Raw genomic sequence first — 11080 nt, 5'->3', positions numbered from 1 at the left:
GATTAATTTATCCAAATTTGAATCTGGAATAAAATAAAAAATAAAAAATAAAATATTGTAGCAATAATTTATATGTAACGTCACATGTTCCCAATTTTAAATTAGTACAGTAAGACAGACAATGGACAAGATGCCTCAAATAATGCTACTACGACTTTGAAAACAGCCAACAATTATAAGCAAGTGAAAAAGACGTCTCAATAAGTCATCTACTTTTCCTAAATAATTAGTTAAAAAAAAAACGAAAATAAATATATATTGATGTGATATTTTAAATATAATTTTTTTAATATAAAAATTAAAAAATAAATATTGATTTTATATTTTTAAAATAATTTCTTTTTTATTAATAGTTGAAATGTCAAAAAATTTGATAAAAAGGGTGTGTGTGTTTGGATTTTGAGCAGTAAAAAAGTTGAATTTACTGTTAAATATATTGTAAATAGGTATTATTTTGTTGATTCAAATATAAAATTAATTTTATTTTTTTTCGTCCCGAAAGAATAGGCTAGATTGCGTTGGACACAAAATTTTAAAAATATTGATATTATATCAAATTGGTAAAAATATGAATAATAAACTTTTTTATATTTGTAAGTGTTTTAATTTAAGTGTAATAAGCAGTCTATTAATAATAAAAAAATTAAAATTATGATAGATAATGATTGTTTGTTAAGACGAGACTACTCTCTAAAAATGAACAAAAATGGTAAAACATGATTATTTATGAAATTGATACCGGAAAGTATAACGTAAAATATATATATATATTTAATGTTTTTTAAGAACAAAATAGCAAAATTTGATGGTATATTAAGATATAATTAGCCTAGTAGCTAGTCCTTTCTAATTTGAAATTTAATTTTTCTAAACATTAATTTAAATGTAATATTTTTTAAAAAAAACATTTTTTTATAAAAGAAATACTATAATTATATACAATAATCAAATCCTAAATAAAGACACTCTTTCCCAACCAAACACAACACCATTTATATTTATAGTTAATAATACTCCCTCTGTCATGTGTAATATGGGTCTATTCGTGTAAATACAAAAATTTAGGTACAATATAATTAGTAAATAATTAATAAATGTATTAGTAAAAATAATTATTGTACAATAAAAATAATTATAAATTAAGATAATTAAATAATTTAATTAAATTTTTAAAAAATTATAAAATTTAAAATGCTACTACGGCCATCCACAACACAGAAACCCATCCAGGGTTTCTTCCCATTCTCTCTCCTGTGCCACGTCAGTTTCTCTCTCCGCCACGTCACGAAGAACTCCAACTATATTTTACATTCACATCAAAGAACCCTTTAAAATCTTTACTTTTTCCACCTCATTAAATATTTTATCTATTTATAAAGTAAACTTATATTTTTTCATTATATTTTATTCTTATAATATTTAATTAAAATAAAATAATTATTTAGCATAAATAAATAAAATAAATAAAAATAATAATTTCACACTTTGCATAATAATTAAAGTTAAATATTTAATTTTTTTATTCTTGAAAAATATATTTCAAATTATAAATATTAAATAAAATTTTATATAACAAAATTAGAATATAATATTTTAAATAAAATAAATTATTATAAATATAAATAAAAAAGTATATATTATAAATATTATTTTTAATATTTATCGAATAAAAAAGTGGACCATGGCCCACAAAAATTGGAAGAAACGGTACACTCGCACTGTACCGTTCCTTATGTTAATTGGTGTTTTAATTTTTTTTTATTTAATAAATGATGACGTGGGAGGCGCTTCTCAACAAGCGTCTCCCGTTGTGGATGCCCTAAAGTCTATAATCATATTTTTTTTTTAAAAAAAAAAAACCAAATTACGTGGAAAGAGAGAGGGAGTACTATTTATATTTTTGGATTAAAAAATTTATACTTCATTGTCCCAATACAATAGTCTTATTTATCATTTTTATCCGTTCCAAAACAATAGTCTTATTTTCTCATAAATAACCATATAACCATAAAACTATCCTTATTTTTTCATTTTTATTACACAATTGCTATTACTTTTTAAGATAATACAGCAAAAAAATTTTTTATCCATATTTTTTACTAACTACTAATATAATATTAATATTTTTTAAATCGTTCAACGAAAGAATAGACATATTTATATTAAATAAAAATAATTATACAAATATTATTCGATAATTTGAGCTGATAAGACAGCATATGTGGCAAATGTTTCCAGCACCACATATTGCTACAAACAAAAGCACTCTCCACTGCGCAGAGACCCATAATTAAGTGGGCCCCACGCACGCATTCTATTGGGCCCACATAAGGCCCATTATTTTATTGTTATTTACAGCCGTCCGATTGATTGTGAAAGAAAGCCGAATGTGCATCTTCATTAATTAACAGACAACCTTCACATTTTTTCGCGGGTTTTGTTTTTCACCTTCTCTGAGGCATTTGGAGTGCGGTTTCTACGTAGGGATTTCTACACTGTGGGGCTGTCGATGTTGTGGCTTCTTCGGAAACGAAGATCTCTTGCTCACGGTTGAAATCCTGCCCTCGATTTTTATGTATTTATTTTCGCATTGTGCTCGTTGTTAAGTTTTTTGTTTTTTGGTCTGACATTTTTAGTTTTTCCCCCTTTTTTGGTCTGAAGGTAGTGATAAATTGTGTAAGACTTTGTTGCGAGCTGCAATTTGTGTGGTTCTTTATGTTTGGTATATAATTTTGGTTGAATTGTTTATCCTGGCGCTTGTTCTAGACCTGTGTTAATTATTGTGTTTTTTTTGCTTTATTTTGCTGTGATTGAGCTTCTAATTGCTTGGATCTGTGCATTTTCCTGATTTGGATGTGGAGGATTGGCTATTTAATGTGTCTGCCTTTTCTCGATGGGATCTGTGTTTGAATGTTTTCTTTTTCCCTTTGCTTTTATTTTACTCAATCTAATGTTTTTAAGAAAACTTCTGATTAGTGAGCTTGGGTGATGTAATTACTGCTCGCATGTCTGTCGAAACACGTTTTGAGTTTTATCTGATGCGTCTTACTAAGTTGGAATTACCTGCTGCAAAATTGTAATCAATATTGAACCTAGAAAGCCCTAAATATGAATAATTGTGCTTCTAGCAGCTCCTTGTAGTTTAATTTCAAATGTTCATAGTGGCTTTCTTAGATTATTTCAAGAGCAAAATTAGCCAATTGATAGGTCATTGATAGAAGCCAGTCATTTGTTTTGTTTATCCCTCCTTGATTTGATCTAATTCGTTAATCAAGACTTTCAAGGCTGTGAACACAGCTCCATTTAATTACCATGGAATTATTGATGACATTTTTTGTTTTACAGATTCAAATAGTTCAACTGATACTTAGCTGCGGAAATAGAGCAGACATCCCGAAAACATTCATCCTACACATGTTAAGAAGATCGATGAAGATATAATAGCAACGGTTTCTGGGATGAAGCTTGACTGTGAGATTGCAAAACCAGGCTCTAAGGAAGTCTTTCAGTCTCAACCCAAGAATAAGTACAGATGCTCTCTTCTCCAGCCTTACCCTGCCATTGATTGTAAGTTAAGACAGGCTGCAAATTCCGGGCAAGCGGTTCAATCTGGTGACAGCGACGAACTCATCAAGCACATGTCTAATTTACCCGGCTTTCTCCGACAAGCAGAGAAGGAAAAGACTGTTCAAGAGAAGGCACTTAATTTTGGTGTTCTTGATTGGAAGCGATTAGAGAAATGGAAATATACCGAACGCATGCCTGGAAGATCTCCCAAGAAAACACCATCAGCAAGTGTGCCTCCTAAAATGTGTCCGAGCTTCAAGAAGCACCAATCTTCTCAATGGCAACCTCCACCGCTTCACAGGACAGACTACAAAGATGTAGGCCTCCAAAATTTTCGTCAAAAGGTTGAGCTGTGCCAGAGAAGCTGTTCAAAGACAAATGTCAGCAGCAGCAAAAGGAAAGATCCATGGAAAGTGAATTCATTGCCGGAGCAGAACAAACATGAGACTGCGGTAAACACTGATGAAGTGAAATTTACAACTGAATGCTCTGCAGAGCCACAAAATAATTTGCCCGGGCATTTGAACAGTTACTCGCAAAGTTCTCAGCTTATGCAATCAAGGGCTTCATATGATGGTCAATTTTCGGATGTGGCGGTGAACACATTATCAGATTTATTTTCTGCTGAGCATACGCCCAAGCCGGACAAGACAGCAACATCTACTGCAATTGATTTGGATCTTCGTACCAATGCATCTGAAGGTAAATGTCTGATGATCCGAGTAGAGACAACTAGACCTTCAACCGAACAACCTGTAGTTAAAGGAAGAGCTCCCTCACCTACGCGTCGCTTTAAGGAGAGCTCAGCTACTCCACAATTGAGTTCAAGTGTCAAATCAGGACAAGTGAAACCTGAATTTTCGTCCGAGAAGGAAAGTTCCAATGGCAGAGGGCAGTCAAGTCCTTTACGGAGATTGCTGAACCCATTGCTGAAGTACAAAGCGACTCAATCTTCCGTTAGGACCAAGCCTGAGGCTGAGGTATCTCGTATTCAGGCACTTTTACAGCTGACGATGAAGAACGATCTCCCGTTCTTCAAGCTTGTAGTCGACAACGCTGAAGACATGCTGGCAGCGGCTGTCAAGACGCTGCCGACAACCGGAAAGAACGATCCTTGCATGATCTATACATTCTACTCCGTTCACGAGATTCGGAAAAAAGGCATTAACTGGATCAGTCAAGGATCTAAGAGTAAAAACTGCAGCCTGGGCTACAAAATTACCGGCCGAATGAAGATTTCCAGCTCAGCCGAGGATTACGATGCATACAGAGCAAGGGAATGTGTGCTATACGGTATCGATCCAGACGTACCTAACAAGGAGATTGCAGCAGTGATCGTGAAAAGTTCGATCAATTTTCCGCGGTTTTCTTCAACTGGCGCTACGGTGGCTATCCTTCCCGGGGGGGTTCATAGTACACCGATTAAAGGCATGCCTTCGTCCTTAATTAGCAGATGGAGATCTGGAGGACAGTGTGATTGTGGCGGGTGGGATGTCGGCTGCAAGCTGCGAATACTCGCTGATCGTAGGAGGAGCAGCAGCGTTCTTCAAGCATCGGTTTCGAGTTCTGATGTCGATCGCGTTAATCTTTTCTTGCAGGTACCTTCTCTTCGAAATTTGATCAAATTTAACAATATATACTGTTGGTTTACTCCAACACGGGTCGTTCAGGCTCTGATATTATGCTAAACGACCATTTCACTTTAAAATGGTAAGCGTTTAGGCATACCATTTAGGTTTGAGGCTTTTTGACATGGTATCAGAGCCCAGGACGTATTGAGTGATTTTCCGTAATAAGTACTCTCTCGAATTTAGGAGTGTAATTAGTAAATAATTAAAAATGATAGTGAAAATAATATTCTATAATAAAAATAATTTTAAACTAAGATTGAGATAAGTAATTAGTCTAATTAAAATTTGAAAAATTACAAAATAAAATTTTAAAATGAAAGTAAATTTTATAATTTTTTAAGAAAAAGTGACAGAATAAGTAAAATAAGCGAAAATGAAAATATGAGCATGGTTAGATTAAAGTTTTAGGTTAAATGGTCGTTTAACATATATATTAAAGTTAAATGACCATTTCACTTAAAAATGGTAAGCGTAAGGTTATATGGTTTTTTAACATGGTATGGTGATTCTGTAATAAATAATACATTAAAGTTTCAGATGAAATCGTCATTTAACAATCGATGTTGTCAGGGTGATGAGCTAAAGAGCAAGCCTGTTTTCAGCTTGGAACCATTAAGCAACGGACTCTACTTGGTCGAACTGGATAATTCGTTTTCGTTGTTGGAGGCTTTCGCGACGTGTGTAGCGCACGTTACCTGTTCGAAATTTCCGGAAATTGTCGACACAAAGTGTCAATCAGATGCGGAACATTTTCCAGAAACGCCAACAAAATTCCAAGTCCAACTCTCGGCTAAGTACACGACTTGCCCGCCCCTTTCTCCGGCAGGAAGGATTTGAAAGAGTTTTTTTGGCTCGTCGGGTATCTGTACTTTAAAAAAAGTCAGTCTGTTTACTCTCAGCATTTCTCAATGGAATAATTTTCCATACATATTATTTAAAAAATGCAAAATATATACGCATATTAATATAATATATATGTATCAACTCATAAAAAGTCAACGCAAAATATTTTTTATATTATCAACACAATTTTTTGTATCACATACTAAAAATCTATTAATCTAAAAAAATGCCAAAAAATCTATCAATCTAAAAAAATATTGACTGAATAGATGAGTATCCTGGTAGCACCCCTTCTCTTCTACTATCAAGTTCAAATTGAAAAGAGGATGATGCCTATATAAACACTAATCTTCACATATTATTCAGGAAACAAGCTTTGCTCTTGCAATGTTAGTATTTAAAACACTTATCGTATCGGATTCGTATCAATACTTGATACGTTTACTATCACGTCAGAATGAATAATTTAAAATCGAATTTTGTTTAAGTTAATATATGAGCATATTATTAAATTATAATTATTTTACTATATAATAGATATATTAATCAATATTGATATATTATAATCATAATCCGACCAGTTTATCCTTGTATCGGATTTGTAAAATTTGTGTCAATCCGTATATATATTCGAATTAAATTTTTTTATTCAAATCCAATTATTTCATATCAGATTCGTGTTGAATTGTCGGGACAATTTCTGGCAGCTCTAAAGCCTATTTATTCACTGTTGTCTGTACATTCGGACACTTATTCTTTTCTCATAGAATGCAAAAACAGCAGCAGCAGCAGCAACAACATTACTTTCAAACACTACAAGTCGAAACGTCGGGTTCTCGATCGATTGTAATAACGTACGCATGCTCGATTTTAGATTTTAAATATCGACATAAGAAGCGTGATGAATGCATATACACCACTGATCACCAACCTTCTCGAAGACATTAGTCGCGAAATGTCGACCCCAGCTGCTGCCCTTAGTCCTAACCATTTCGATGCACGTTACGTAACCGACATCGCCCCTGACATGAACCTGCACGTCTTTGATCTCGATTTCCAGAGGGAACTCGTAATCTGCCCACACGAATTCCCAGCTCCCCATCACGAGATCGTATCCCGAAATGCCGCTCACCCCGGGGTGCACGACGCAAGCGTGCTCGCCCTTCGACCACAGGGCTTGCATCGCAGCTAAATCTCCAGCCCGGAACGAGTTGTAGAATCGGGCGTTTGCGGCTAATACAGATGATTTGATATCCTCCTGCAGATGTCGGAGACTGTCGCGGATTTTTGCTGCTTGGGCATAGTTCTCTTCTTGGATCGCGATCTCCAGTTCCCGTTCCAGAGTTTGCTCGTTGAGTAGAATGCTTTCGCCGCTTAAGGACCCTCCCGACTCTTCCCTTGTCACGTGACATGGTATCGTCGAATGCCTTCTGGATTCTTGCCCGAAGTGTTTTGCGCTGAAATGGGTTTTTCATCGAAATGTCAAAACTCAATTGGAATGGTTTCTTGCTAAAAAATCTATACCAAAAGCTCGACTTCAAATGGACTTGATAATATGACTATAGGAGAAACACTTGAAATTTGAAACCAATTAGATGAACTTAGGCCATATTCACATTGGTGAATTTTATTCTTAAATGACAATCTCACTTAAAAGTTTAAGCTAGTTAAAAAATACATTAGGGTGTGTTCGTTTGTAGAATTTCAACAAAATTCTACTATTCATCCAATTTTTTCCCCCCAAAAACATCAAATCAAATACCTATTTTTTATTTTTTATATTATACTAAAAATTAATTTTACATTCAAAACATCACATCAACACCTATTTATATCACATCATACAACTATTCAAATTCAAAATTTTTACTATTCAAATCCCAACTCAAAATCCAAACACCCAAACAAACACACCCTAAATGTAAAGCTTAAGAAATACATTATTTACATATTATACAAAAACAGTTATTAACTTAATCATACATTCTTCATCTACAAGACAACTGAAAAAAAAAAAAAGTAAAAAAAAGAAGAAGAAGAAGAAGAAGAAGAAGAAGAACTTGATACAACAATTATATGGCATCCTCTCGGGTGAAAATGTACAGTGAAGGAAAGCTTTGAAGAACAAGAAAAAACTTTGAAGAACATTGCTATGGCATCCAAAGTGAAAATGTACAGTGGAGGAAGACAGACAACATTCTCTAGCCATAAGAGAAGTGTAATTTAATTTTAAAAACAAGAAAACTAGGAAGAACATTGCTATGGCATCCAAAGTGAAAAATGTGCAGTGAAGGAAGACATGCATTCTTTATCAACAAGAAAGCTGTAATTTAATTCTAAAAACAAGAGAACTAACTGAATAAATCTATGACATCCAAAGTGAAAATTTACCTTGAAGGAAGACCATCAAAACCAGGACGAATTTTAGCTCCTCTGGCGCCATTTCCATTTGAAACTATGCAGCGTCGCTTACGAGGCAAATTGAGGAGATTACTCGCAAGAAGTCCACCATTGTTGATGCACGAACCAGGCAAATGTCTGCTTTCTCCGGTAGCAGACATTGACTACAGCCAAATGATCAAGCAACACGAAAAAGCAAAAGAAATCAGAATAAATTACCACAATCACACACAAAAAAAAAATAATAATAATAATAAATGTAAATAGCTGTGTGAGATTGGATGAGAAACTGGATTTCATACATTCCTAAGAAAATCATTTCACAGTCGCGAAGGACACATCAAATTCGAATCCAAAAATTCACTATTATGCTTTCGTATACCAAACACCGACTTCGCGAATCAACTGTACGAAGAACGAAGGGCAAAAACACAGAAAACAAATACGACAAATTGAACAAATTAGTTAATACCAGAAAATTCACAGAACGTCAACGAATACTCACAACATCGCTAGCATAGCTGGAGAGCCTCGCATGATTTATTCCAGAATTCGAACACAGCGCAGAAAATTTCGAAATTTCCATTGCAGAAACCGCCAGCTTCCAACTGAAGTGAGTCAATCAAGACGTTGTTGCAGAAAATTCGGCCAATCGAAAACCCTAGAATGCCAAAAAACCTCCACAGGTCGTTCGAATTTCGATAAGGAAAATCTCACATTCGTCCTTTGACTGGTAGGAGAGAGATCACGGGAGATATAGGTGCCACCAAACGCAAATCTGACCGTTCATTTTGGTGAGATCTGATCAATTGGGCTGGGCCGAAATTTCTTCTAATAGTAATTGGGCTCTTTTGAACTGCTTTGGGCCTGAACTACTACTTATCAATTAGTCCAATAAATATTCGACACGTGTCGATGGCATTAACGGCCCAGAAAAAGTTACAAGTACATTAATTTAATGTTTAGGACACCCTATAGTGATTTTATTCGTAAACCAAAATGATTAAACAATTATATATATATATATATATATCTTATTTTAGAAAATAATTATTGAGATAGCTCTAGAGGGTTGCTTGGTGAATAAATTAGAGAGAAAAAAATATAATCTAAAAAATAAGAATTGATTATTTTATTGATTAAAAATATAACATTTAATTGATAAAAAAGTAATATAAAATTAATTATCATGTATGTGTTTATATAAATAAAATATAAAAAATAATAATTTAAAGAATACCTTAATCAATAAAAAACAAGTTTATCATAAAAATCTACTCCACTATTTATTTATAGAACTTTCAAATTGTGGTTGATGGTGTGATGACAAAGATGGATAATAATTTAATAGATAATAAAAAAATAAAAATAAAAAGTTTTTTCTTTTTAAAATGCAAAATAAAAAGAATTTAAAACAAATTATTATTTTATTTTTTTTCTCACAAATACAAATATATAATCAATTTGTCATTGTATATATGCAAAAAATAATACTTAAATCGATATTTTAATAAACATGCTAAATAATAATTTTTTTTTTCATTTTTTTAATGTATGGAAAAGAATTAAAAAATATAAATATATTTATTTTTTTTCAATTGGCAAACAAATAAATTTATTTCATTGTTCATGTTGTAGTTTCTGTCCGTTCCACATCTTTCATTTTTAAAAAATAATTCCACATTTTAATCTCATTTTAAATTTTTAAATTTAATTTTTCTAAAATTTTAATTAAACTAATTAGTTATATTAATATTAATTTATAATAACTTATACTATATGTTATCTATTTTTAGATATACAATTTTAATTATCTACAAATTATATTTATCATAAATTCCCGTGTGTACGGTAATAAAGACGTCCAATGTGGGACGGAAGGAGTATTTAATTATATATTTCTTCATATTTTGTATTCTACATTAAATTTTAATTACAAATATATAAAAAATTTATATTAGTCTCAATAAAATAGTTAAATATTAGGCGGTTGACCGAATCAAGACCACGATTTTACATGAAACCCAAAGCAAAACACGATTTATTTTATATGGATTGCAATAATAGTCACGGAAAAGAAGAGTCAACGATAATTGGTCAAAATGCTCAACCCGCCATGAGAATCCAAAATGATCCAAAATAGATCAAGATCGTGCGGCTGTAATTCGGCCCCCGATATTGATGTGCGGATGTGATTAAAACGGCGCATTAATTGTAGACATCTCTCCTTTTCTTGCTATAGTTTACAAACCATTTATTGCATTCTAGAACTTGACCGGTGGCTTTTGACCCTTCCGTTATTGACCGGGCCGGGCCGGGCCGGGTTTCAAAGGATAAACTTTTCTATATACACATTTAAAAAAAAAAATAAAATTAATAATAATACAAGTAAAAAAATAATAATTGATTGATGGCCATCAATTATTAACTTGATGAGATATTCCAAAATAGGCTTATTATATGTAAAATGAGTTATTTTTCCACCACTAATATAGGTTCTATTTTTTTTTTATACTATTTGTCAAATAATTTGTAAAGACTGGATAATTAATTTTTTATTTTCTACTTCAAAAATTATTTAAAAAACAGTTTTATATTCATAATATTATTGTTATAGTTCAAAAAATCCATTTCTGACA

General features: G+C 32.4%; 2 protein-coding genes across 3 annotated transcripts; one reads left to right on the top strand and one right to left on the bottom strand.

Annotated features, from left to right (window-relative positions):
- The first annotated feature begins 2391 nt into the window (after window positions 1-2391).
- On the top strand, window positions 2392-6126 carry LOC127251091 (uncharacterized). The gene is made up of 3 exons (XM_051274664.1): window positions 2392-2549; window positions 3346-5165; window positions 5769-6126. Exons 2-3 carry the CDS (start codon window positions 3459-3461, stop codon window positions 6033-6035), a joined length of 1974 nt encoding a protein of 657 aa, XP_051130621.1. The 5' UTR covers window positions 2392-2549; window positions 3346-3458; the 3' UTR covers window positions 6036-6126.
- Window positions 6127-6782: 656 nt separating this feature from the next.
- Window positions 6783-9180, bottom strand: LOC127250770 (uncharacterized). 2 transcript variants are annotated; one of them, XM_051274188.1, is made up of 3 exons: window positions 8947-9180; window positions 8433-8605; window positions 6783-7498 (listed from the first exon to the last, which is right to left on the bottom strand). In XM_051274188.1, the coding sequence occupies exons 1-3, from the start codon at window positions 9025-9027 to the stop codon at window positions 6919-6921; spliced, it is 834 nt and encodes a 277-aa protein (XP_051130145.1). In that variant the 5' UTR covers window positions 9028-9180; the 3' UTR covers window positions 6783-6918. The 2 variants fall into 2 exon arrangements, with proteins under 2 accessions (XP_051130145.1, XP_051130146.1); XM_051274189.1 differs by lacking the exon at window positions 8947-9180 and adding an exon at window positions 8744-8921.
- Between the last annotated feature and the right edge of the window lie 1900 nt (window positions 9181-11080).

Source organism: Andrographis paniculata, unplaced genomic scaffold, assembly GCF_009805555.1.
Source record: "Andrographis paniculata isolate CXL003 unplaced genomic scaffold, ASM980555v1 Contig38END, whole genome shotgun sequence".
Lineage (NCBI taxonomy): Eukaryota > Viridiplantae > Streptophyta > Magnoliopsida > Lamiales > Acanthaceae > Andrographis > Andrographis paniculata.
The sequence above is the reverse complement of the archived record's forward strand: the minus strand, read 5'-3'. Positions and strand labels throughout refer to the sequence as shown.

Coding starts and splice junctions, on each gene's coding strand:
- LOC127251091 (XM_051274664.1), top strand. CDS start 3,459: ATGAAGCTTGACTGTGAGATTGCAAAACCAGGCTCTAAGGAAGTCTTT. Junction 5,166..5,768: donor GCGTTAATCTTTTCTTGCAG/GTACCTTCTCTT, acceptor CGATGTTGTCAG/GGTGATGAGCTAAAGAGCAA.
- LOC127250770 (XM_051274188.1), bottom strand. CDS start 9,027: ATGGAAATTTCGAAATTTTCTGCGCTGTGTTCGAATTCTGGAATAAAT. Junction 8,606..8,946: donor CCAGCTATGCTAGCGATGTT/GTGAGTATTCGT, acceptor ATTTGGCTGTAG/TCAATGTCTGCTACCGGAGA. Junction 7,499..8,432: donor TTTGATGGTCTTCCTTCAAG/GTAAATTTTCAC, acceptor AACCCATTTCAG/CGCAAAACACTTCGGGCAAG.